At 62.5% G+C, this 25,208-nt stretch overlaps 1 protein-coding gene across 3 annotated transcripts in view; it reads right to left on the reverse strand.

Moving 5' to 3' along the window:
• SEPTIN9 (septin 9) overlaps positions 1-25,208 on the reverse strand; it is a 133,397-nt gene that overhangs the window by 64,435 nt on the left and 43,754 nt on the right. The window contains exon 1 of one of the 3 annotated variants that reach the window (XM_090292880.1): positions 20,996-21,428. The exons of the other annotated variants lie outside the window; for them this stretch is intronic. Within the exon in view, the coding sequence (XP_090149006.1) occupies positions 20,996-21,050 (55 nt within the window). The 5' untranslated portion in view covers positions 21,051-21,428. Of the gene's footprint in view, positions 1-20,995; positions 21,429-25,208 lie in introns of those variants that run through there. 3 annotated transcript variants of the gene reach the window in all.

A 25,208-nucleotide genomic window follows, 5' to 3' on the forward strand; every position in this document is an offset into this window, starting at 1 on the left:
TGGGGGAGCCTTTGCCTTGCCGTGGTCTTCCTCTCTCCCTCTCACCTCCCCCTATGCAGACGCCATCAGCAAACACGCCATCACCGCAGCAGGGGACACGCGTCCCCAGCCATAACAGCACCCCCCTAACCACTCAGAATCACGATGGGAGTGACCGCATCAGACCAGGGACGGCACGAAGAGCCGACACTGACGTGTAATGTCGGCAAGGACTGGGCTCCCCGTGCACCCCACACTGGCCCCTCACAATACCCCTCGGCTGTACATTAGGCTACGGCCGCCTGGGACAGATGGGGAAACCCAGGCCCCGGGGCTTCAACCATGTGCCCACCAACAGGGACAGTAAGGGGCAGACCCAGAAGACGCGCCTGCATGCCTGACCTGTGAGTTCTAAGCACGTGGCTGCCTGGTTTCTGGTGGAATCACAGAGTCCGGGCGTGGCCCGCCCCACGCCCCCCTACCTGCCTCCATCTGTACTGCTTGCCCTAGCCAGGCTTGGGCCCCTGTGGGGTGCTGGCCGTCTGACCCCCACCCTGCTGCCCGCCACCCCCGCCAGGTCCCACGCCATCTGAGGCGGTGGGGACCGGGCCTCAGAAGCCGCCCTCCGCAATCCTCCCAGCCGCATGCCAAACGAGAACCAGCTGCTCCCGGTTATAAAGACCAGAGCAGGAAGGGGCCCACGTGGCAGGAACACTCACCAGCTCCTTCCCACAGGCCGGGCCCTCAGCGACCCACAGTGTCCCCAACCCCTCTCCTCGCCTCACCAACTCTGAGCCCAGGATGTCAGGGGACCCCCCCCATTCCCTCCCCGCCCAGCCGGCAGCTGGTCCCCAGCCCCCAACCACAGCTCTCCCAGGCCCTTCTTAGCAGTCCCTCCCTCCAACTCCTTTCCTCCAAATTCCAACCCAGCTCTCAAGCCCTCCCAGTGGATAACACTTCCCTCAGAGGACGCCTGGTGGGGGGTGGGCAGGTGATCTCAAGGCCAGGAGTGGGAGGATGTGCAGGAGGCCCTGTGCCTGGTACCCGCCCCCAGCTCCCGTTCCCCACGCTTGGCACCCCGGGAGGCCCTCTCTAAGTCCTGGGTGCGCCTCCTTCTCAGGGGGCACAGGGACTAAATCCCGGGCTGCAGAGCCCACGTGCCCCAGAGGCCCGGCAGGGACATCGATGTCCTCGGAGAGAGGAGCTGTGCCGCTCTGGGGCGCCGGCCTGTTGTCGCGCACCCCCGTCTCGGGGACACACCTGCTCCCTCCCAGGCGTGTGGGTCCACTGTGGCCAGAGCGTCGGACTCCAAGTGAACTGGACCCTGGGAGGTTTTCTGTGCCGCCTCCTGGTCTGGGCGCTGCCACAGACAGAGGCAAACACGCGTGGGAAACTGCACCAAGGTTCCCACAGAGCGCCACCAGTCCGTGCCGAACGCCCCACGGGGAGGTCGGGTGCCTGTCGGGCTGGACACCAAGTCCAGGGCTGAGTGCCCAGAACTCCGAGGCATCTGGTCAACCCCCTCCCTCAAGACAAGTGTGCAAACTGTCCCTGAACGGTGGCTGAGCTCCCTGGCGGAGGGACAGCCGCCCCGCACAGGCACCTCCAGATGTCCTTGGTGTCGGTTCCCTGGGGCCGAGTTGAAGAACTGAAAGTAGGTGGGGGAGAGCCTTTCCCAGGTTTAACAAGACCCTGACTCGTGATCTAAGACCCGGCACCGAAGTAGAGCCCTCCCAGACCTGGGCACCTGGGTCCAGAGGTGGCCATGGACTGGAACCGGCCCCGCCCACACAGAGATGCCAGCCAACCAGGCTGCGCCCAGGAACACGGCTCCCTCCCCAGGCCCACTGCACGCGCGCGTGTGTGTGTGTGGACGTGTGCGCGCGCCCGGCCTCATCTCTCTTCCCACTGCCCAGCACAGGTCGTTCCTGGCCCTGTGCTGTCTGGAGCCTCCCATCCTGGCGCATCCTGTCCAACGCGGTCCCTCCCCGCTAGTCCTGAGCTCCAGGAGGACGGGGCTGTTCCCACCATCAGGACAGTGGCTACTCAGCAAATGTCCGCGTTGTTCGGGCTGTTCTCCAAACAAGCATGCCTCCTCCTTGGAGTCCCCCCAAAGCCTGCCCAGGGCCCCGAGGTTCACACCACTCCCTCCCCATGCCATCCAGGCCATGTCAGGACTTCGGGGGCTGTTTGGGGGGGCCCTGGAAACACAGCACGACATCCTCGCCTGTGTGACGCCTCGAGGCAGCTCTCCATCCCTTCGTGGCCCTCAGGGACTTCCGCACGACTTCAAGACGGGTCACAGGTGAGTAACTGTGGGCACCGAGCCCCCAGAGCAGGGAAGCACCGGGTCTTCACCCTCTTTTCAGCCTGAGAGGCTCCACTTCTCTGAGTCTGTAGTGGGTTGAATAGTGACCCCCAAAAGATATGTCCCAGTCCTAACCCCTGGGACCTGTGAATAGGACCTTATTTGGAAATAGGGTCTTCACAGATGTAGTCAAGGTAAGGATTTGAGATGAGATCACCCTAGATTTAGGATGGGCCACAAATCCCACGCGTCCTCATGAGAGAAAGAAGAGGAGGTTTGAGACAGAGACACAAAGGGCAGCCCATGGGAAGACGGAAGGACAGATGGGGAGGCAACCGCAAGGCCAGGCGCCTCAAGCCACCAAAGCTCCTGCCCACACCTTGCTGCCTCCAGAACTGGGAGAGAATCAAGTCCTGTGGTTTGAGCCAGACAGTGTGTGTCATGTGTTCTGGCAGCCCCAGGAAATTAACACAAGGACCGTCAGAAGGGTGAAGCCTCTGGGCTACAACTGTCCGGAGCCCTACCCCCCAGCGGTCACCTCGCTCTGCACCCCAGCCCCTGTCCAGTCCCAACCACACTCAACAGATGGACCCACGGAAGCACGGACGGGCGACTTCAGAGCTGCCGTGCCCAGGGACCCAGAGGAGGAAAAGCTGCTCCTTCTTCCCCCTGGACTCACAAAACCCCAGATGGGGGAGAACTGGCAGGGGAACAGGCGGCTCCGGATTTTCCCTGGAGCATTTGGTGATGGAACAGATCATTTTTACGGCAGGTTTTGCAAGGGACCCCCGTGCACAGCTGCCTGCCGCCCAGGATGTCTTGACACCAGAAGCACCCAGCTGGGACAAATCAGGAGACAGCTTGTCACAAAGCTGGCAGGACAGGGTTCCCCAGCACCTCCTCCCCCGTCAGAGTCCTGAAAACACACCCCAGGTCCTGTGCACACACACACAAGCCCCCACCACCGCCCGCACAGGGGATACAGTGTGTAACCGACTAGCGTCCCTCATCCTCCCCATCCCTGCGGAGGTAGAGGCAGCCGGGGGGAGTCCACGTGTGGCCACAGAAGCCAGCCAGTGTTCATGAGCTTGGCGTTCTGCATATTCAAGACCCCTCTGTGGCGGCACTGGGCAGCGCAGTGGGGAGTGGCACTGGCCGCCACCCCTTTGGTCTGAAGGACATCATTGCAGCCGGGGCGGAGGGTAGGGGGCAGGCCAGAGAGCCCAGGTGGACAGGATAAGGGGGACTCCCAGACACCAGACAAATACGTTCGGGGCACCTGGGAGGAGATCCCGAAGACCATTAATCCCAAGGAGATAATCAGAAGAACAGAGAGACTTATTGTATGAGGACGTCTGCATCAGCGCTGCAACAGCGCACGCTGGGAACGATTCAGTTCCCCCCGACGCCCTAGACCCACATGCCGACGTCCTGCACAGGCGTCGAAATCACAGTTCTGAAGACGCGCAATGCTGGGACTACGCAGTGAAAATAGCGGAAGGCAGGACGGACGGGGCAGAGGGCCTGGTTTCTCTCACACGGAGCACACACGCACATTTGCCAAGAACACGCGTCTCTGGGTGGAATCCCGGGGGTGCTTTTCTCCATGAGATGCCCCTGCCTTTCCCCAACGTGCTACGCGAGTGGACAAACCTGGTTGAGGGCAGGGGGCCGTGGATACCTGTGCGTGCCGGCCCATCCCTCCCCAGGGCCCAGCCCTCGCCCGTCCTTCAAACCTACAGGCTCGGCTGCTGCAGAGGCCCGGCCGCCACCCCAGATGCGAGCCTTCCCGTCTGCCCCGCCCACGGGGGGTCGAAGCAGGAGCAGCCTGGATCTGGGCCTGTTTAAGGAGGAATGCGCCGGCACACAAGGGGCCATTGTGAAGGTCCCGCTCTGACCGCAGGCTGCCAGCAAACCTCTCCCCACTCCGGAACACTTCCTGGTGCACGCAGGGGGCCTGGGGAGGGGACACTGGGCAAGCCGCAAAGTCCTGCTCCAGTCCGGGACAAGTGTCAGAAAATGAAATGCTAGAGACGCGTTCAGAACAAACCCAGGCGCAGCTCCCAAGGAGGAGAGCAACGAGGCCACTGCCCGGCACAGGGTCCGTTCCGGCTCAGGCTCCGGGAACCCTGGGCAAACCGAGTCTGTTCCAGGCCGCAGCAGAGCAGGTTCTGTCCCTGAAGAAACAGGGGCCACTCGGGAGCCAGGGTCAGGGATGCCATGCTCCCTGCCCTGCGCCTGCAGAAGGCCACCAACACCTCACCCCGCAGGTAACTGCACGCCACTGGAGTGAGCCCCGGGGCCGGCACACCCCCTGGGGTCCCCTGGGGTCCGCTGGGCACAGCCCCGTTCTCTCTCTCCTGTGAGCACGGGTCTGGTGCAGGCTATGGGTCTATGCGGTGGGGGGCTCGGGGGCTCGGGGACGGCACCAGGGTTGGCAGAACGGGTCCGGCTTTGGGACAGGGAAGACAGAAGAGGAATCAGGTTGCGACTGTGCAGTACTGTTTACAGTGGTTAGTGTAATTACCACATGCATGTGTGCGTGTGTGCGTGTGTGTGTGTGTGTGTGTGTGCATGGTACCTCACACATATGGGCGGTCAAGACTGCCCGAGCCCTACCCATGTCTGTCACACCCACGGCCAGTATCTGCTGGGGGCCTCTCCGCCTCTTCGGGTGGCCACCTGGTGCCCCAGACGGAAAGACAGGAAGCGGTAACACTGCTCCCCACCCCAGTAGCTCTCAGGCAGTAACTGGAGGGTCAGCACACCAGCCCCACCCTGGGGGGGACCACTCTGGGAAGCGCGGGTCAGAGTCTCCCAGCACCCCATGGCCATCATGCTGTACTGTGCTCGGTGACGGGCCTTGCAGGCCGCCCCCTCCCTGTCTCATTCCCTCGGGGACCACAGGGGGCTGCGTTGGGGGGCTCAGCAGCTGGGGGAGGGAGGCTCCGCACGGAGAGGAGGATGCAGATGGGGAAAGTGGGCGCCCTCAGGAAGCAAAACAGTCCCACAGGAAGGGCTTAAAAGTCGCCGCTGTGGCTGAGCCTGCACAGGGAAGTCGGGAGGCAGAGCTGTCAGGGAGCTGGCCCGGGCTTCCCGCAGGGAGACACGTCTGTTTAACAACATCGGCCAAGTCCATATAAAGAAGAGAGGACGAAGAGCGCCGGCCCCACAGCGCAAAACCTCCCTCCTGAGGCCAGACACAGCCCAAGGACTCTGCCTGGTGCCAGCCCCCTCTGCCCAGGCTCCAGCTCAGGGCCCAGGAGCCAGTGCGGGGCCGAGGGCTGCTGGCTGCCCGGGGCTTATCTGCCCACGTGACGGGCAGCGAGCAGGAAGCCCTGCTCCTGCCTCCGACCAGATGGAGGCCAGCGCTTCATCACCGGGCACGGTCTTGCCGAGGGTCTGGCCTGCCCCACCCCCAGCCCCAGAAAAGGAGGAACCAGCTGACTCCTTTCCATGTGGCCCCAGGGGACGTGCAGGAGGCGCCAGTGGTGTCCCTGAGACTCACCAGGAGATCCCTAATCCCAGGGGAGTCCACCCCACACACACACACTTATTTGATGATGACCTTTGCTTTGGGTGTTAGCAGGAGCGGCCTTCTCTGTGCCTGAGCTGGGCCTGGAAGACAGAGGCCTTCCAAGGGGCCCTTCCGCTCACCTGGCCTGGTCCCTGCCCCCGGCCTCCAGGCTCCAGGTGAGCAATGTTAGAATGAGCAGATATGACGGGCCTGCGGGCCCCAGGGCCATGCGGAACAAGCCCCGCTCCTTCCTCCCCCGGCCGCAGGAGCGCCCGTGCCGCTCTCCAAAGAGGGCCCCTCCACGCAGCCTACGGGCGCAGCAGTCCTTCCCCACCAGGGGCGTGTTCAGGCATAAAAAGAGTGCAAAGGCCAGAAGTGGAGTCCCAGTGATCTGTGGCCCCCCGCTAGGGACAAGACCTCCGGCTGGGGGCGGGGAGCCCGGAGCAGCTGCGGTCAACAGCGGGCACTCAGGGTCCCAGACCTCATCTTATTCCCCGATTTCATTACGTACCTTTCTCCCTGGACAAGTGAGGACATAGGTGGACCAGCCCCAGCTCCCAAGCGGCCCCCCAGCCTCGCCACTCCGTCTGAGAGGCCCTGCCCAATTCCTTTCCAACCGCTTCCAGAACCCGCTGCGCTGTCTGCAGGACGCTGGTCCAAGAGTGACCTCCCAAACGGCACGTTTAAGTCCTAATTCTGGAGCCTGGGAAAGTGACCTTCTTTGGGAAAAGGGCCTTTGCAAGTGTAATAAGGTAAGGATCCGGAGATGGATGACTGTCCTGGGTGAGGGTGGGCCCTAAACCCAAGGACGGGGTCCTCAGAGAGACAGCCAAGGAGAAGGCACACGGGAGACGGAGCCGAGACCGGCGCGATGCGTCTACCAGCCAAGGATCGCCCGGGATCAAGGCCGGGGCTCCCTGAAGCGGGGGACAGGCCAGGAACGGAGTCTCCCTCGGAGCCTCCAGAAGGAACCAGCCCAGCGCACCCCTGGATTTGGGACTCAGCACCTCGGATCTGTGAGCACCTCAATTTGCGTTGTTTGAAGCCCTCCCCAGGTCGCGGCACCTCGTTACATCAGCCCGAGGAAACAAACACGCGCACAGAACAGAGTCGAGGGCAGCTCGGCATTCAACTTCCTCGGCTTCTGCGGACGCCGGGGGCACTTCCTGCTGCGAGTCCCCAGCTCTGGCACGGGGACACGGGAGCCCTGGAATGAACTGGGCCTGGCGGGAAGGAGCCTGCCCCTGCCCGCCTGCGTCAGCCCGCCCATCCCCCATGGCTCTTCACAGCTGGCACAGGGCCTCTTCCTGCTGCTCAGCCCCCGCCGCCCTCAGTGCCGCCCCCTCGTCCGCCTGGGACAAGGGACCCCTGTGTGCCGCCCACCTGGGACAGCCCAGCTCACCCCACTGTCACTATTCAGGGTGTCCTTTCACTCCCAAGAGTGTCCCAATCAGGGCCGTACGTTATCTGGGGGCCCTACCGACCGCGGGCTATTCCTGGTGACTGCCCCCACACACCAGAAGCATCGCAGGGGAGGCTGCTGCGGGGGTCGGGGGCCACCTCACAGGTGAGGCTCCAGCGGGCACCACCGGACAGGGCACAGAGACTCTCCGTGTCAAATGTGCCGACAGGGAGAGCACACCCGGGGCCTCAATCAACGCCAGGAAGAAGCCACCCCCCCGGGTCTGGGGCCCCCTCGGGGAAACCGCACCCAGAGAGACGACACCAGGGTCGTTCCAGGCCAACCTGGAGGATGTGTTTGGGGCCAGTCTTGCCGTCCCCCCACCCCCACTGCTGCCCCCACCCCGGCTGCCAGCTCTCTTTATTGCCCAGGCAGAGCTCTGGATGCGGTGAGATGATAAGGCAAGGGTTTCCTGAGTCAGGGCGGGGCCGGGGCTCAGAGGGAGGCTGCGAGGAGGAGGAGGAGGAGGAGGAGGAGGAGGAGGAGGAGGAGGAGGAGGAGGAGGAGGAGGAGGAGGAGGAGGAGGAGGAGGCTGAGGTACAGCAGGGCTGGAGGAAAGCAGGGGACAGGTGACCTTTCAGGCCTCAGTGGGTCAAAGGTTCCCTGATAAATGGCATCCCCGGGCAGGTGACTGACTTCAAAACACAAAGCTGCTGGCCCAGCTCCAAGGGTCCCACAGGTGAGGGAGCCCCTCCCCCGACTAAGGGTCCCCACTCATCTCCTGAACCTGCCTTCCACCTCCTCTACCCCCCACCCACCGCTCCCCAAATGCCTTTTCCCAAATCCGCAGGCCCCATGAGCGCGCACCCCTCCGCCCGCAGGACCACGGAGCCCCCGCAAGGCTCCTTCCATACAAAAGGCCCTGCAGACACGCCATCCTGCCTCGGCCGTCCCGGCCCTGAGCTGGGTGCAGACTGGGGCTGGAGACCCTGGGAAGCAGGCCGGCCAGGCCCGTGGTCTGCGCCCGGGGAGGGGGCAGGGCCACCACTCCCTCCTTCATCCCCCGCTGACGACTGGGGGAAAGGTAAAAGCACTGTAGACATGTAGAAACAAAATAAAGTAAAATAAGATAAACCCTTCCACCAGGGGCCCCCTGGCCCAGGTGAAGGCTCCATTAATCACACCGCCTGCCAAGGGACACCAGGGGGACAGATGGGGCTCTCTGTGCTGTGGCCTGGGGGTGGACAGCAGGTGGGCGCTGCCCAGGCCAAATATGAGCTGTGACCTAATTACAGGGGACGGTGACCCCAGGGAGCAGAGTTCAGGTTTCGGTCAGGCCCTGGGCAGAGCAGTACCCAGGAGTCCAGCTGTGTCCCAGGCCCCCAGGGGAATGGAATGGCGGGGGGACGGGGGACCCAAAACTGGCCAAGCTGGCTGGCGAGAAGGCGGAGCCTCGGGACCACGAAGCCCTGGACTTATGGGTCCAGGTGCTGCTGACACCCAGGGTCTGGACCTGGTCTCTGTCCTCCAGGGCACATGGGGTTTGGCAAAGAAAGGGGTGCACAGAAATCTAAAAGGCAGAGACGGATTTGCTGTGTGGGAAATGCTGAAGGTGGACACAGAGAAGATTCCAGAAGGAGTCCCAGAGAGCAGGTACACCTCCACCAGAGAGGCCGCCCAGCGATTCCAAAGAGCCCCAGGTGGGGGCAAAGGGAGGGCTTATCCGGCTTGAGGCATTCAGGGGCTCCCACAAGGAACGGAAGCTCATGGGACACTCACATGCCACCCGCCTTGAAACCTAAATGGAGCCCACACAGCCGCGTGGCCAGGGTGGATCATGGCTCTGTCCTGAGAGCCACATGAGAGTCTGGGGCCCCTACACTCCAGCCCAATGAGCTTCCCAGAGCCACATGGGCCAGGATCAGAGGGGACAAAGGAGCCAAGTCAAAGTGCAGGGAAGAGTCTTGCCTCTGAGGGAAGGTGAGCTCTGGAAATGGGGGCCCAGCAATGGTACCCCCTCCTGAGCCCCAGGGGTCAGGCAGACACCGGAGGTGACTGCGATCTATCCACAGCAATGACGGGTGCTGGGCTCTGGGCCCCACCCCTGAACTCACCCAGAGCAAGCCACAGGGGCAGTGCCCCTGCCCCACCCACAGCGGGACCGGGACCCTCAGCAGGGACGCAGGAGGGGACAGGGACACAGATGAGGAGGCCACCCGGCCCGGGGGAACCAATGGTCCCTCCAAGTCATGTCATAGGGACGTCCGAGCCTGGTCTCCCCACCCCACCCAGTGCCTATCCCACTCACCCCAAGCCACGAACATTCCGCAGGAGATTGAGGAGTGGCCCCCAAAAGATTCCTCCATGTCCTGACTCCCAGAACCTGAAGATGTGGCCGTATCTGGAAATTGGGCCTTTGCAGATGTGATTAAGCATCCTGAGTGGACATGACCCTGCGTGTAGGGTAGGAGCTAAATCCAAGGAGTGTCCTCACAGAAAACAGAGAGGGAGAACGCAGGGAGAAGGCACTTGGGGACAAAGGCAGAGACTGCAGTGACCTGTCGCCAGCCAAGGACCGCCAAGGATGGACGGCCGCCCGCAGGCAGCAGTGGGGAGACGAGGCACAGACTGTCCCTCAGGGGCTCTGGCAGGAACCGACCACGCCGACGCCCTGATATGGGACTTGGTTGCGGCGACCACAGGAAAGCTGTCTGCTCACTGACACCCTGCTGGCCAAGCCTTCTGTCTCCCCCCGAAGCCCCCAACCCCTCATGCCCCAATGACACCCCTGAACTGGCTGCACACACTGGTTCTGTTCACCGGTCCCACCTCCCAGGACCCCAGCAGGGCTTCCAGGCGGCGACCTCCTCCCTCCTTCCTCTTTCTAGTTTGTTCTTGGAGCCCCTGAGGGCTCGCCTGCAGTTTCAGGGAAAATAACCTACGATGGAGAGTGGACTCACCTCTGGGCAGGGTGGGCCCCGGGCCCCGGCAGCCTCGTGGGGCGACCAGACGCGGACGGGATCCTGTAAGGCATGTTCCCAAGAAGGGAAGGGCCTCTGGCGCAGGCGGTGTGTGGCCTTTCAGCCACCTGCCGGCTGGGCTGCGGGCGTACCAATAAACCACCCCCTCCAGGACCATACCCCATAAAGAGACAACCCCTCAATTCTGCTTATGGCCCGTGGGAGAAGGAGAAAATGAAAGCTGCTTACACTGAACCCCAAACCCTCCTTGCCAGAGCTTCTGGGAGACCCACCCTGCCCCCACTGCCCAACGCCCCAACTCAGCCCCGTAACCTCCGACCTGCCTGCCAGCCACGTAGGCCCAGGCAGCCAGTCTCCACCGCCCATCTTGTGAAGCCCCAAGGCAGCCAGGCCCTTCCCGGCCACCCGCTGCAGGGGACATGGGGCAGGGAGAGGACCAAACCCTTCCCCGCCCAGCAACTGGCCAGGGTTCCGACCCACCCAGCCTGAAAGCCCCTCTGTGGGAAGTGTTGGGGACAGGAGTCCTTTTTTAACTAAAAATGGAGAATTTTCATCAAGCCGTCCTCGGCATGGCTGCCTGGTGTGGCAGGGCCAGGAAGCTCTGCAGACGGCCCAGGGTCACAGGGGCAGCCGGGGCGAGGCCCGGAGTTGTCACTTGTACCATCCACACCGCCCCCCCGAAGCCAGGCAGGGGACCTCTCTGGCCTCAGGTGTCCGGTGAAGGCCAGGAAGGGCCGCACTGAAAGGTCCCTTCAGCTCGGACACAGGGCCATTCTGACATGTGCTACCAGTTTCAAGTTCTCTCGTGGGTCCTGAAACCAGGTCCAGCGATCCCAACCCTCGGCAGAGCTGCGGGGAGGCCGAGGCCGGCCTCCCTCCCTCCTGGGCAAGAGGTCAGGGCCCTCAGCTCTGCTCACATTCCTCTGTGGCCAAAAATGCAGCTGTCAGCAGTGCCTGCAGGTGGGGTTCCCCACGGCCCTCACTCCACTCAGGACCCCAGCCCGGAGCTGAAAAGAACAGCGGGCACCCGGGAGATTGGGTTGGGTGCGTTGTCTTTCTGACAATAAACTTTTTAAAAATAGCTATTGCTCTTCCCCTGGTTTGAAAAGCAACTTACGTGCAGTGCAGAGAATTTGCAAAACACAGAGGAAGCTTCGGGAAAAGCATCTCTAAGCCCAGGCGCCAGGCCCCACGGTCAGTGTTGTGGCAAACGCGCCTCCAGCCCTCGCACAGCGGACAAGGACCTGCATTTGGAAACGCAGGTGCCGGCCGGTGCCTTCTCCCTGGAGCAGCTCAACTCTGCACGTCCCTGCACCTGCCCCTGAATTCCCGCTGGCTCTGAAGTCTGGTTCCAGGCCGTTCCCAGCTCTGACTGGTGGTCAGAATCGTTTCTGCCGCTGGGTAAGAAGTATAGTGCTGGTCCCTCCCTGCCTTCGGAGGCTCTGGTTCAGGAGGGCCAGGTAGGCCTGGCACTCCAGGGTGTACCTGAGGGGCCGCGTGAGAACCTCTGCCCTCCCGTGGGCTCACAAGCCTTGCCCCCACCCCCACCCCCTCCTGAGAAGCCTACAGGAAGAAAAGCATAGGCACAGACCCTGCTGGGGACAGCCCTGGCCAGGGACCCGGTGACAGCCAGCTCAGGCGACCACCGCCCTCACCTTCCGCAGCCACCCCAGGTCAACGCCTGGCCTCGGCCACCACGCTCAGCTCCCAGGCCAGCCCCACGCCCAAAGGACAAACTGGACAATGCTGCGGGCAGAGGCGCCTATGACGGGAGGGGCGTGTTGGCCACAAGGTCCCAAACCCGCTCCTGGCCCACACTGTGCTCGCCCAGGCAGAGAAGGTCCAGTGGCCCAGGGCCTCCACCAGAGACACGGTCAGACCCGCCTGCCACAGGGACAGGGCAGGGCGCAGGCGGGCATCGAGCCAGTCCCCCGCCGACCCCCTGCGGCCATGGGCCTCTCCCTGCTCCTCCCAAGAGCAGGGCCGAGGCTCCTTCACGTTTGCCCCTGCTTCGGACGGAATGTATGGCACCCACAAATCTCTACGTTGAATCTTAACCCCCAATGCAATGGTGTCAGGAGGCGGGCCTTGCGGACGGTCTTAGGATGAGGGTGCAGCCCTCGTGAGGGGATTAGTGCCCTTATGAAAGAGACCCCTTCTGCCCTGTGAGGTCACAGCGAGAAGATACCATGTACGAGCCCTCACCAAACGCCAATCTGCCGGCACCTTGATCTTGAACTCCCAGCCTCCAGAACTGAGATCTAAACGTCTAGTGGGTTAAGGCCCTCAGTCTAAGGTATCTTGTTAGAGCCGCCCGAGCAGGTAAGACAGTCCCCCCCTCCACGAGGGCCTGGGACGCTGCCTGGCATGTCATGCTCACCTAAAGGTGTTTGTCTCACGGAACCTTACTAGTCAACGTTCAGTGGGTGCTTCCATGTGCCGGGCACTATCCTAAGAGCTTTTATTCCATTAACCCATTCATCTGTCATGACCACCTGATCAGAGAGGTTTTTACTCTAATCCCCATTTTACAGCTGGGAAACCAAGGCAGAGACACCAAGGGCTCATCCAAGCTCACAGCACAGGCAAGGGTGAGGCCGGATCTGAGCCAGCAAGCTCAACCATGGCCCCAGGCCACCTCCAACTCTCACCCGGGCCCCTAAAAGCTAAACTCTGAAGCAGAGAGCAGGCCTCTGCGCCAGCCACACCCCCTCCCACGCCCCCGGCCACCCTGCAAGCTGGGCTCCGTTGGCAGAACCAAACTCAGTTTGCAAACATGGCCATCGGGCTGGGAAGGGGCAGCCCCCATCAGAACCCCCCACCACTGACAGGTAGGCTGGGACATCCCTCGCTGCCAGGCAGCGTTACCCCGTGAGAGGGGGGACCGGGGACGGCCGGGGCAGGCTTCCGCAGGGATGTGATGGATGATGCAGGTACGGGGGGGTCACCGCATCTGCCTTTGAGTGTGGCCTCAGGCCAGCTGCGACCTGAGCCTAGCAGCCTGGCCACCTTGCTGGGCTCCGGAGGACCAAGTGCACAGTCCAGTACCCGGCACATAGTAGGTGCTCAATAAAGGAGAGTTATGAAAAATAGTAAGAACCAGCTTGGTCCAAGGAAGCGCCTGTGAATGAAGGGGGAGCAGCTGGAAGGGCCTGGACGTGGGTCAGAGAAAAAGAATGCGGGGGACAGAGGGGGGCGGCCTGACAGCTGCCCCAGGGCAGCTGTGTGCAGGAGCCTGGCTCCACCATTTAAATATTAGGAGAGATGTAAATATTTGAGTCCCTCACCAGAGTCCCCCTCCCTCCATCTGTCCCTGCACCGGTGCTTCCGGGAGCCAGGGCGCGGGATGGGGGCAGCAACCCAGCAGGGAGGGGACACAGCTCAGCCTCCTACCTCTTCCCTGCACAGGGCCTGCAAAGGTAGGAATGAATGATCCCCTTCCGTACCTCACCCCCAAGGGGCCCCAGGCCTGCCAAGGGTTTCTTTTGTAGTTTAGCAAAAGAGCAAAGCAGCGCTTCCTGAAGCTTGCCGCTTTCTGAGGTTTGCCGGTGGAGGCTGGATCAAGGGGCGGCCCTCCCAGCTCGCTCCACCCTTGCTAAGTTAACACCCCAAGCGCCCCTCCCAGGAGGCCAGATGGAGCCTGGATCATGCCCCTCACCGCTGCCTGCAGGCACCGCCTGTTCGCCCCACCTCCGCCTAGGGCACCTGGGCCGGTGCGGGCACAACGGGGTCTCCCAAAGTACAAGTGGTGGAAACTGCAGGAGGAGCCAGCCAGCATTTTACCTGGAGAGCTTGCCAGGTAAAATAAACTCCTGCCCAGGACTCTGCTTACTTGCCCCTTCCTCCGGGAAGCCCTCCTTGCTCAACCTACCCCTCTCCTGGGCTCACGCCTGGACCCCAGGCCCTGGAACAGAGCTTAGCCCTTAGCTGGCGCCCACCGAGAGCTACTGAGCAGACAAGCGGATGAGCCCTCAGAGGACAGCCGGTGGGTCCCAGCACCAGAACTGAGGAAAAAACCCAAACCCAGCCGTTTTACAGAGCGCACCTCCCCCTGCTTTTAGTTGGGCACAGGTGGCATGGCCAGCAGCGAAGGCTAGTCTGCAGGCTTTTACTGGAGATAACCACCATCTCCAGGGGGCACAGGGCAGGGGCTGGCTGCTCAGGGAAGCTGCCCATCCAAGTGGACAGGAGAGCCACCCAGCCCTGCTCAGAGCTGGCTTTCTGCACTCAGGGAGGGGCCCGTGGGCACAGAAGGAGACCCTGCCTGGGAGACCATGGAAACTCACCAGGCTGCTGGCCTTGGATGGTCACACCACAAACAGCTCCAACCCCCCACCCGCCACCCCCGTTCGCGGGAGGGGTGACAGCAGAGGCCTGGAGCTAAGCCAGACTCACTCTGCCAGGGACTCGTCTCTCTTCCCGCCAAAACCGAAAGCGCCCATCAGGTTACCTGCTGCAGGCAGAGTGGGGGCTGTCAGTGGCCCGGGTGGCCGGGAGGCTCCCTTCCTCACTCCCAGGGGACCCTCAGCTGTAGCCCCCCCACAGGGAGGTGCCCAGTGAACAGCGGGAAGCCCAGCAGCAAAGACGGTCATCGTAGCCGGTGCTCTGTGAAGGGCAGGGAGGGGCTGTGGGTGTGGGGGCAGGAAACCAGACACAGAATCATCGGGAAAGACCTGCCACCAGCTACCCAGGGCTCAGAGCGCCAGCCCCTCCTCGGAGTGAGGGAAGGGAAAGAGGCTTGTTGAAGTAGAGAGAGGGAAAAACCAGGCCCCAGGGGTTTCCCTGCTCAGTGTGAATAAGACCAGACCAGGCCAGGCCGAAGGAGAGACCCAGCTGCCCTGAGGGTGGTACCCTTGCCCCTCTAGTACCCAGGGGGTCGTGGAACCCCCAGTCAGCTGGTGCCCTGATGCTACAGCCAGAGGAATGGAATGGGGGGGTGGGGGAACCTGGCCTGCCTCCCCTTCCCCATCCCACCTGGGTCCCAGGACACGATTCCATGTGTCTGACCTGACCTTGGGGACAGGGACACAGGAAGCTCTAAGCTGGGGAGGGCACACGAACGAGTTTAAGGCCAGGCCCATGGTTTTCTGGATTCTGCAGCGGGGGCCAACATCAGCTTCCCCGGCTGGCCCAGAGACCCAGGGGAGATGGGATCGGCGGTGGGGGCAGGGGCGGGGAATGCAGGGGACATGGGAACAAGGGTGGATGGGGACAAGCACAAGGAAGAAAGAGGAAGGTCAGAGCCCGACCCCAGGCTCCCACCTCCCCTTCGGGCCTGGCTCTAGACAGAGCACCGGGTGGGCGTGGGGGGCTGGCTGTGTGCACCCTCCCCTGGATTAAGGTCCTTTTCTTGTCCCTCCCCCTAAACTTCTGGACATTGGCAGCACTTAAAAAATGACAACAAACTTCAAGTTTCTAGAACGCCTCCTAGTCCAGGCAGAACAGCGTCTCCGGGCTTGGTCCAGACCAAATAAAACAGCCTGAGCCCCAAAATGCCCCAGGCGCCGGAGCGTCCATAAGCCAACGGCTGCTGGGTCTGCCGCCCGAGATTACAAATCCTCAGGCTTCCGGGCCCGTGTTCCAGAGCGGTCCGGGCTGTATAAGCAACTCAGAGAGCCTCCAAATTTGGGAAAAAACCAAAGGGCTTTGGAAGGAAAGCCACCGTTTGACCATTTTTCCTCAGTGGCTTTGTCAAGACAAAGCCTAGGAACTTGTTTCCTGGCTGGGTTTCTGGGATAAACCAAAAACCTGAAATCTCCTGGGGCCCCCCCACCTCTGATTGCAGCTCCTACCAGAGCCCCCAGTTGCCCAGAGGCCCCCACCCCTCCCTTTCTACACACACCACCAGGTCCGTGAGGGTCCACGGCACACAGTCACAGCACAGCAAGCACACACAGCCCCGCCCTTGGGGGTCTCCAAACACAGGGGAGCCCCAGGTCTGGCCTGGCAGCGAGGCGGGCTCCTTCCTGGGTTGAAGGCCAACATGGACCCCCTTGAGCCTCGCCCCCAGATCTCCACAGCTGGCCCTGTGCTCCTGCCTGCACCCCAGGAGACTCTGGGAGCAGCAGGCCACCCCACCCCAGGGCATTCAGCTGGTGAACCAAGGGGGCGGGGCTTGACCTCCGACTGTGACCTCCCCTGACCCCTGACCTCTGGGCGTGGAAGGAGAAGAGGAGGGGGGACCCCGTTCTGCTCAGCCAGCACCAGGCTACAGGCTTTCAAAGGGTAAGCTGAGGCCACGGTGACCGGGCGGCGAAGTCCCCAACTCCTACAGCGCAAGCAGGCCACCTACACGTTTGTGTTCCCTTTGGGGACACCCCGTGGTGAAGAGGCCGGCAGGACAGCCGCCCTCACAGACGGGGCCCGAGCCAGGGCCCGCCATGTGCCAGCACGTGCCTACTGCTGACCAGAGACTCCACCCCTGGTGGGTTCATTTTCCAGGCACAGAGGCCCCCACGGACCCCGGCCTGTGCCCCGGCTCCCCAAGCCCACCAGGGCAGGGGCTGGAGAGCTGACTGGCCCCCGTGGGAGCGAGACGCACGGCTCTCCCCCGCTGGCCAGAGATGGGACTGCTCTCCTAGCTGGGCAGCGGGCGCAGCACCCACACCTTCGGGACTGCATGGGCTGTGGGACGGGCACCAGCTCCCTGCCTTGGTGCCAGCAGAGCCTCAGTCAGACGGCCGGACCCCACCCCCATCTTCCAGTGACCGCGCCCAGCACAAGCCCGAGTCACCGTCCCCACATGGCCCTTCAGGCAGGCTGGTGTCCACCCATCTACGAGGCCCTGGGGTGCAGGGAATGAAAGAGAAGACTGGGTCACCCTCCCTCCGCCCCCCCCGATAGGAACCCCAGGACCCCAGCCCCTCTGGGACAGGGAGAGAGCTGTGGCACTGTCAAGGCCTGGCCAGCAGTCCGAGTATCTGCTGGACTCAGGACCCCCACGCAAGGCCCGTGGGCACTCTTAACCTGCAGTGCCAACCACGGCGTTCACCTCAACCCTCAGCGGGATCAGACAGGCTGCTGCCTGGGCCTTCCAACATATACCATCACCTCGATCCCGACGTTCAGGCGCCCACGCCCACCTGTCCCTTGCAGGCACCCACCACACTCCCTGCGGCAGGACCTGGGCTCAAAGCTGGACCACCCTCAGCAGGAGGTGTTTATAACCCCACTCAACAAGGGGGAAACTGAGGGTTACACAATCCACGGTTCTTCCAAAGGCGGTGTATGCTTGCCCCCCTAAGCCTCTCCTGTCGCTCCACAGAGTGGGGTGTCCCATGCTTGCCCCCACCTCCAGGCCCAGGTCTGACCCTCAGCCCAGCTGTGAAGCTGATTCCAGAAATGCTTCTGCTACCCGGAGCATAAGTGTCTGCCCCTCCTGGTCCCGGGCTCTGGACGTGACATGCACCAGGCCAACGCTTCGGGACCTGTAGGAGAGCTCTTAGCTGCAGGGCCGACGTCTGGGAGTTGAACTGTGCACAGTCCCACCCCCGAGCCAGGTGACCCTCTCCCTGCCCCCACCTCCGTTGGGCCAGGAGCCTGCTCAGAGGGCTGTCCGAGGCAACAGCAGAGGGTTTAGAAGGACAGGCATCCTCTCAGCGACAGCAGGGCCCTGGGACCAGAGCGCCTGGTCTGGTTCCTGCAAACATCAAGGACTTCCCGGATTCCTTCTCCGTGTGCAAATCTGGTTACAGCAAACACTGCCGGGAAAGTGGACCCGCAGCTGGCACTTGGAACGGCTTTTGTTACACAAAGACCCGAACTGCAACAGCCTGTGGGACACCGGACGTGGCCTGCAGGCCCTTAGAACACGCCCTCCAACAGCCGAGCCTCCACCGACCTGGAGCAAGACAGGGGAGGGGTCACCCATCCTGCCACCCCGTCGCGTGGGCAGTGACAGGCACCAAGGCCCACTTGCCCCAGGAAAAGTGGGGAATGAGACTCTAATGATCCCATCGGCAAAATTCTAAGTACTCCTCTGGCCCCTCCATGGGGGGTCTCCACAGAGCCCCAAGATCATTGGTGGAGAGAAGGCCAAGGCGGGTGCAGGAAGTTCGTGTTTATGGAAAACACGGCGCCTTCTCGGCCTTGGGGGCGGGGCCTGAACCTGACAGGCAGGTCCAAAGTAGAAGACAGGCAGAATCCCAGCGCTACCTTGGTGACGTGACTAACCTTACCCTCGGGAACAGCAACTGCCTGGGTCCTTGGGACAAGAGAACAAAAAGATGGGTGCTCTGCAAAGCAGGGAAAGATGTGCCCAGAATGTGGGGCACCAGCAGAATCTTGAGGAACCTGCTCCACACACACACACACACACACACACACACACACACACACACACACACACACACACGGCAGCTTTCCCTCTCCAGCACCCCCCCACCCCACCCCCCACCCCCTGGCCCCATCCCAGATGGCTTCTGGCTGCCCTGCAGGACATGCTACTCTGGCCTGGATACCACTACCTCCCAACGTCCCTGACACACCCCGGCCTCCTGGCAGGATGCCAGTCTGCTCAGATTGAAAGTTACCCCCAAGGGCACTGTGGCCCAGACCTTGCCCTGCTTGGGCGGTGGCCCTGGGGCCCGCATCCTTCAGCAGTCACACGAGGGAGCAGGTCCTCTGGCCTCGGGAACTGTCAGTCACGCAGCTACAGAGGAGCTGGCCGCTTCTTCCTTGTCCCTTTCACCCCTGCCTTACAGAAGTCAACGCCATGGGCGGCCATGGCCAAGGCCCCCAACAGCCCCCCAGAAACACACCAGTGCTCCTCTGGATAGACCTCGCGTACTCCGGCTGCCTCCCCGGGACGGTCCAGCCTCCAGGTGGCACGCCCGGCCTCCAGAGCCACCAGCGGCCCCCCCTTGTGCGCCAGCCCTCCAACGACCAGCTTATTCTAGCCTCCCCTGCTTGCACTCCTGACCGGACCAGAACGCTCTCCTCCTGACTCCCGCAATCAAGCTCTGACTGTCCCTCAAGGTCCACCTCCTCCGCAAGGACTTCTGTGCTTAGCCAGCAGGGACCTTTCTCTGCCCTGGGTCACCCATTGTTGCTCTGAGTGGTACCCTCTTCTCCTTCCCTATGTCCTTGCATCCAAGGCTGTCAGTCCCCATCTCCCAGCTCCACTCCAAGTTCCTGGGCACTGAGGGAGGCCGCCTTTCTGGTCCCCACACTAGCACATTCCCACTCCCACTCAGGCACACCTCCACTCAGGAAGCCGGGGGGCTCTCATGCCCGAACCCCCGTCCTCAGAGCACTCTGAGCTCTTCAGTGAACCCAACAGCGGCCTGAGGCTCCCCGACAGTGAGAAACCTCCCCTTGGAGCCGCAGGGCCGCCAGCTGTTCCCCAGGATGGTCTCAATGCGGCCATTGTCTCCGACTAAATTAGAGGGTCAGGAAGCTGCCTGGGAGGCAGCCACAGAGGCTGCCAGCAGCTTCGGATGGGGCACTCTGGGTGGGGAGGGGCCCTGAGGCAAACCCACGTGGCATGAACTGTGACAGCTGCAGGACCACACGACCCCCAAAGCTGCACCTCCCCGCCCAGCCCCAGGGCACCCATCAAACCCCATTCTTCCTCACAAAGCCCACCAGCAGCACGATGCTCTGGGTCAGGGACTGCAGGCTGACCTACTCCGCGGGCCACAAGGAGCGCGCGCACCTGGGCAAACCTGAAGCGGGCAGCCTCTCCAGATGGGCTCACTCTCGCCCCTGGACCTTTGGGAGGAGCAGCTGTGGAGGGCCAGCCGGGGCTGGGCTGAGCCCTCGGGGGGGCCATGTGCGCAGTTGGGCTCTGGACACCCGGATCCCAGCCCTGGTTCTGCCCACGAAGGGTGGGGGACCTCCCGGCTTAGCCTGGCACCTGAACGTCTGTAACTCCTTCCAGCCCAGCCTCCCCCACACCAGCCCACCAGAGGGCTCTACCCAAGGCTGCCTGGGAGCCCCTCCGAGGGGCGGGGCGGGGGCTCCAGGTCCCAACAGAGGCAGACCCGCCCCTCAGAAATCCGGCCCCAAGTGCTGAGACTATTGTGTGAGCTTCCCTTCCGACCGCTGTATTTACTCCCCAGGACGCAGAGCCCGCAGGCAGTCACGAGGACTCGCAAAAGCGCGAGCACGCGCGCACTGGCACGCGCATACAGACACACACACACACACACACACACACACTCAAACCGGGATGTCGGACGCACTCGCAGAGGCACCCCCAAGTCTCTCCACACTGTAAACCCGAGAGGGGAGAGAACCAAAGTGCACTCCCTACCCGCACGCAACCCCCGACTTGCCCACACAGTCTGACTCTGGGAGGCGGCTGAGGATGTCCCCAGGCCTGGATAGGGAACGATGGGACACCCTCCCCAAGACCTCGCCGTGTCAACTCGGCGGTCCTCCCCAGCCCGGATTCTGCTCAGCCCAGGCCGAAACTGAAGTGGGGGAGGGGACCGTCTGCCCCGGCAGGGCGCGGGGGCGGGTAGCCAATCTCCCGACCCGACCCGGCAGGGCCGAGTGGCCTTCGAAGGCCCACCAGACCGCCCGAGGGAAGGCGCTGAGGGACAGCCGAGAGGGAAACCGCATGCCCGCCCGGCGTTCCGAGGAAGCCCCGTGAGCCCTCGAGGAGATTGTTGTCGCTCAGCACACACAAACAATAAAAGGAAGGAAACCCAGGCGGCAGCTGTCCCCGCACTGGGTCCTCCACGTAGGCGACGCGGGGCGGGGCAGGGGGCACGCCGGGGAGTGTGCCCCATCGGGGGTCCCGCCTCCCCCTCCGCGCACCGGTCCAGCCCGAGCACTCCCACGGCCGGCCGGCACCGACCCACCTTCGAAGTCCGAAATGATCCCGTCCAGCTGCGCGTTGACCGCGGGGTCGGACATGGTGGTTCGCAGGCAGGGCTACGCGCGAAAGGCGGCAGTGGCGAGGGAGCGCCCCGGCCGGCCCGGGCCCTCAGCGCTGGCTGGGGCGCCGCGCCCGTGGTCCCGCGGTGCAGAGCTGGCCGCGGAGCCCCTCGGCCCCCGGGCTCCGCTGAATGAATGGGGGAGGCGGGCGGGCGCCAGCCTCCCGCTCCTGGCGCCCCCGCCCCGCTCCGCCCCCGCCTCCTGGGCGGATCAGGTTCCCCAGCACCGTGGCCCGGCCTCCCAGGCTCGCACTGGCTGCTCCGCCCGCCTGTCAAGGCTGGGACCTGGGGGGCTGGGGCGAGAGATGCCACCGAGGGACAGGCCGAGTCCTGGGCGCTCGACCCGAGTGCCCTCCTTCTCTCCGCCTGGCCCGCGCCCAGGGCTCAGCGATGGACTAGACCAACCCCCTTCCCCCCAGCGCCCCGCCGCGGCCAGATGTGGGCGGATGTGGAGGCCTGGCGGAGTCGTGGGGGCGGTGCCGAGGGGAGTGGGAGGGAAGAGATTATTCCAGTTCCCTGGGGCAGAGTTCCTCCTGCGGGAAGTTTTATTTACGCACGCACGCAAACAAAGTTGGCCGCCTTTGCCTTCGCGCGCGCTCAGCGCCTGCAAGGGTTAAGCGCTCGGGCTGGCTGCGCGCAGGATCCCGGCCTGTAGCTGGCAAAGAGCCGAGGGGCGAGCACAAGAGTCACGTGGCCCGGAGGGGGGGCGACACCCCCCTTCAGCGACTCCCCACCCCCACCATTCCACCCGGGGTCGCTACTGCGCTCTCTGGGACCGAAGGCACTAGCCCAGGGGGGATTTGAGGCAGGGATGGAGAGCCCTGTCAGAAAAGGCAGGGACATGCGCTCCCCCACCCCCCACAATAAGGGGCTTCTGGAAGACAGCGCATAGACCTGGTCTCCCCCTAGTTCTTAGATAAGGAGTTAAGGAGGGGGCAAAAGGAGGCTGCGGTGGGACTCCTGCTCCCGTCTGGGCCCCTACACTCCAGGGCAGTTAACTTCTACACTTCCCCATCCCTTCAACAAAGATTGATCAAGCCCTGTTACCTACCAGGCAAGCAGATCCTAGGGGCTGGGGACAAGAGGATAGGTTGGAACTGTAGACGCAACAGGATCAAGTCCCCAAGAAGGACCATCCAGGTCTGGCACTGACATCTGGGTGGGGGTATCTCTTCCACATTTCTTAGGGAGCCTCTTAAACATTCCTGCCCATTCCCCCTCACTACCTTTGACCCACGCCCTCTGCCGAAAGTCAGGGGTAGAGGGGGGCAGGGGCAATGGGAGAATTTACAGCATGGAACAAGACCCTCTAAGCTGGTGGACAACTCTGCAATAGCTGCTCTCAGTGTGGCTGGGGAGTGCCCACAGCTCCTCCTCGTTTTCAGGTTGGTCGCTCACACCCCCTCCCCCAGCCCCCCAGTTCTGATGCGCAGGGGCTGCTGAGGCCTAAGGGCCTCCAGTCACTCATGGCTTCTTGCAGAGAATGCCCTACGTTTGGTGGGCTTTTTTCAGTAGACAGAACGGAGTCCTTCCTTTTTAAGGAAAGCAGCCACTCCCTCCCTCATGCTTTGGATATTTTGAACTATTTTCAACCAAGTACGTTTGTGGACATGGAGCTGCAAAACCACAGACATTTCAGATGAGCACACACCCTCGTCTGCCTGGGTCCCCGGGTTTCAGAAACAGAGCCGCCACTGTCACGAATGGGCCCCTGATGTACGCCACACCAGCTGGGGCATTTCTTGTCCGAACACCAGCACCTGGGCCTGCCTGACAGTGCAGCCGTCTGGGACACCTGCCCACCTGTACGTGGGAGTTTGGTGGTCCCCAACCCCCTAAGAAACCACCTAACAATGCCACAGCCGCCTGGGAAGACGAAGGGTGGCCCAGGTGGCCTCCAGCCTGGGCCACAACATTCTTCTCCAGTGTTTTCATAAAAAACACCTGGCGAGTGTGGCCACACCTGTGATTGTTCTTGCAGAGAGCTGGCATGGCTCTGCCGGATCAGCAGAGGGCCAGCTTATTGTGCATTATTTCATGGCCATTCACAGCGCAGCTCAATAGACTTAGGCTTATCTCCTGGGGGAGCCCAGCCAGGGTGCACGCCTCATCAAAACGCTCTCCAATGGGGACCCAAAGGACAATGGCAGGAGGGAGGCGACCCCTGACGCCAGAAAGCACCCCGCGTCTGAAAGACTGCTCCAGAGCCTGTCCAGTCCACCGCCTCTCTCAGCCCCGTTCCTCGTTAGCCACTGGGGCCACTGAGGCCACTGGGGCCAGGCCCGGACACCTCCAGGTAAGGAGACTGCCTACATCCCCCGCCAGACACCCAACCCAGCACTCGGCCACACTCCTGGCCAGGAAGTTCACCCTTGTATCTAACCAGCCTCTCTAATTGTACATCATTTATTTCCTCTCTTTTTCCTGTTCTCCAAAGAGATGGGAAACAGCTGGGCACCACCCTTCAAGTAATAATTACCTTCTCCGAACTGGAAGACAAGCCAGTCGCTTCTTGGCCTTCTCTTCCTGGGCTTCAATCATCCCGCCCGGGCCCTTTAATTGTCCCCCAGCCTTTGATCACTGCTGACGGCTGTGCCCGATCTGGGGCTCCAGGGCCCGAATGAGGCCCGATCCCTGGAGAGTGGTGCGGGCCCCCGTCCCCCTTTCCCAGGGTGTGAGGACTCCGGGCAGATAAAACAAGCAGCAGCAGCAGCAGCGTGGAAAGGAGAAGTAGCTTCAATTTGGGAAGAAAAATACAACTGTGAGGCCTCTGCCTTCTGGGATGGCACGGGCTCCCAAGGCCATGGGAGAAGCTGTGATTAGAGGGGCCCCCGAGGGACCACCTGCCTCACAGGTGCACTGTGAGACTTGTCGTGGGGTGAATGGTGACCCCTCCAAAACAGAGGTCCATCTGACTCTCAGAATGGGACCTGATTTAGTATAAGAATCTTTGCAGATGTAATTAAAACAAAGATCTCCAGATAAGGTCATCTGGGACGAGGGTGGGCCCTACACCCAATCAAGAGTGTCCTTATGGGACTGAGAAGGAGGCACAGAGAAGCAAAGAAGGGGCCTCATGGCGTCAGAAGCAGAGACGCGAGTGATGTGGCCACAAACCAAGGACACTTGGGACTCCGTAGCTCAAAGAGGCAGGAAGGAGTCTTCCCTCAGAGTCTTCAGAGGGAGCGTGGCCCTGGCAACGTCCTGATCTGGAGCTCAGCCTCCAGAAATGGGAGAGAGTCCATTTATGAGTGTTCAGCCCCCGAGGTGCCATCCTTTGTCACAGCGGCCCCAGGACACAAATACAGACCTCAAGATCCCATCGGAATCGTTTTCTTAGGTCAAAGCTACATCTCCCAAAGATGTCTAAAAAGCCACAGAACCTGTCTGGGGACACTGAGGCTGTCCCACAGGAGGCGGGCCTGGGAATTAGGGGGCCAGGGCGTCGGGCAGCAGGTTTGAAAAAGAAGAGCTGGATGCCAGGCATGGGCAGAAGAGGTACAGTGTGCAGTCCAGTTCGAGCCTTTCTGGAGATGGGACGGAGCAGGTCAAGCCGGGGTGGAGGGAGCGCAGCAGGCATGGGAAAGAGAGGGAGGGGGAGGAAACGCCGGCAGGAAACAGCCCTTTGGCAGGCAGGCCGGTGTCCTTGACCCCGGCTCCGTGCGCCTGGGGAGCAGAGGAAGGAGGACGGTGGCCCTTTGCCCAGCCACTCTGTGCTTTTGGACAGGACACCCACAAGTGGCTCATCTGTTTTGTCACAGTCCTGGGCTCCTCCAGGACAGAGGCCATACAGTGGCGCACAGTAGGGCTTTGCCGAGCTCCAGAGCCTTGGAGCCGCCAGCTGCTGGGCCTCCCCCAACCCAGGAGCTCCCTTGACCCCCCATCTCCATAAGCGGCACTGCCGTCCACGCAGGCGCTCCAGCCGGACGGCTCTGTGTCACCCCGACTCCCGTCTCCCACCCCCCTGCACCCACGCCACTGCCAAGTGTCTACCTCCCACACATGTGCACACGATGGGAGCAGTCTGCTTCGGACCCCTGCAGCACCCGCGCCAGTCCAGGCCCCTCCTCCAGCGGTCAGCGCCAGCACCCTGGGGCTCACAGACAAACGCCACCTGACGCGCAGCATCTGCCCTTTC

The sequence above is a fragment of the Furipterus horrens genome, unplaced genomic scaffold (assembly GCF_987537825.1).
Source record: "Furipterus horrens unplaced genomic scaffold, mFurHor1.1.pri manual_scaffold_11, whole genome shotgun sequence".
Classification (NCBI taxonomy): Eukaryota; Metazoa; Chordata; class Mammalia; order Chiroptera; family Furipteridae; genus Furipterus; species Furipterus horrens.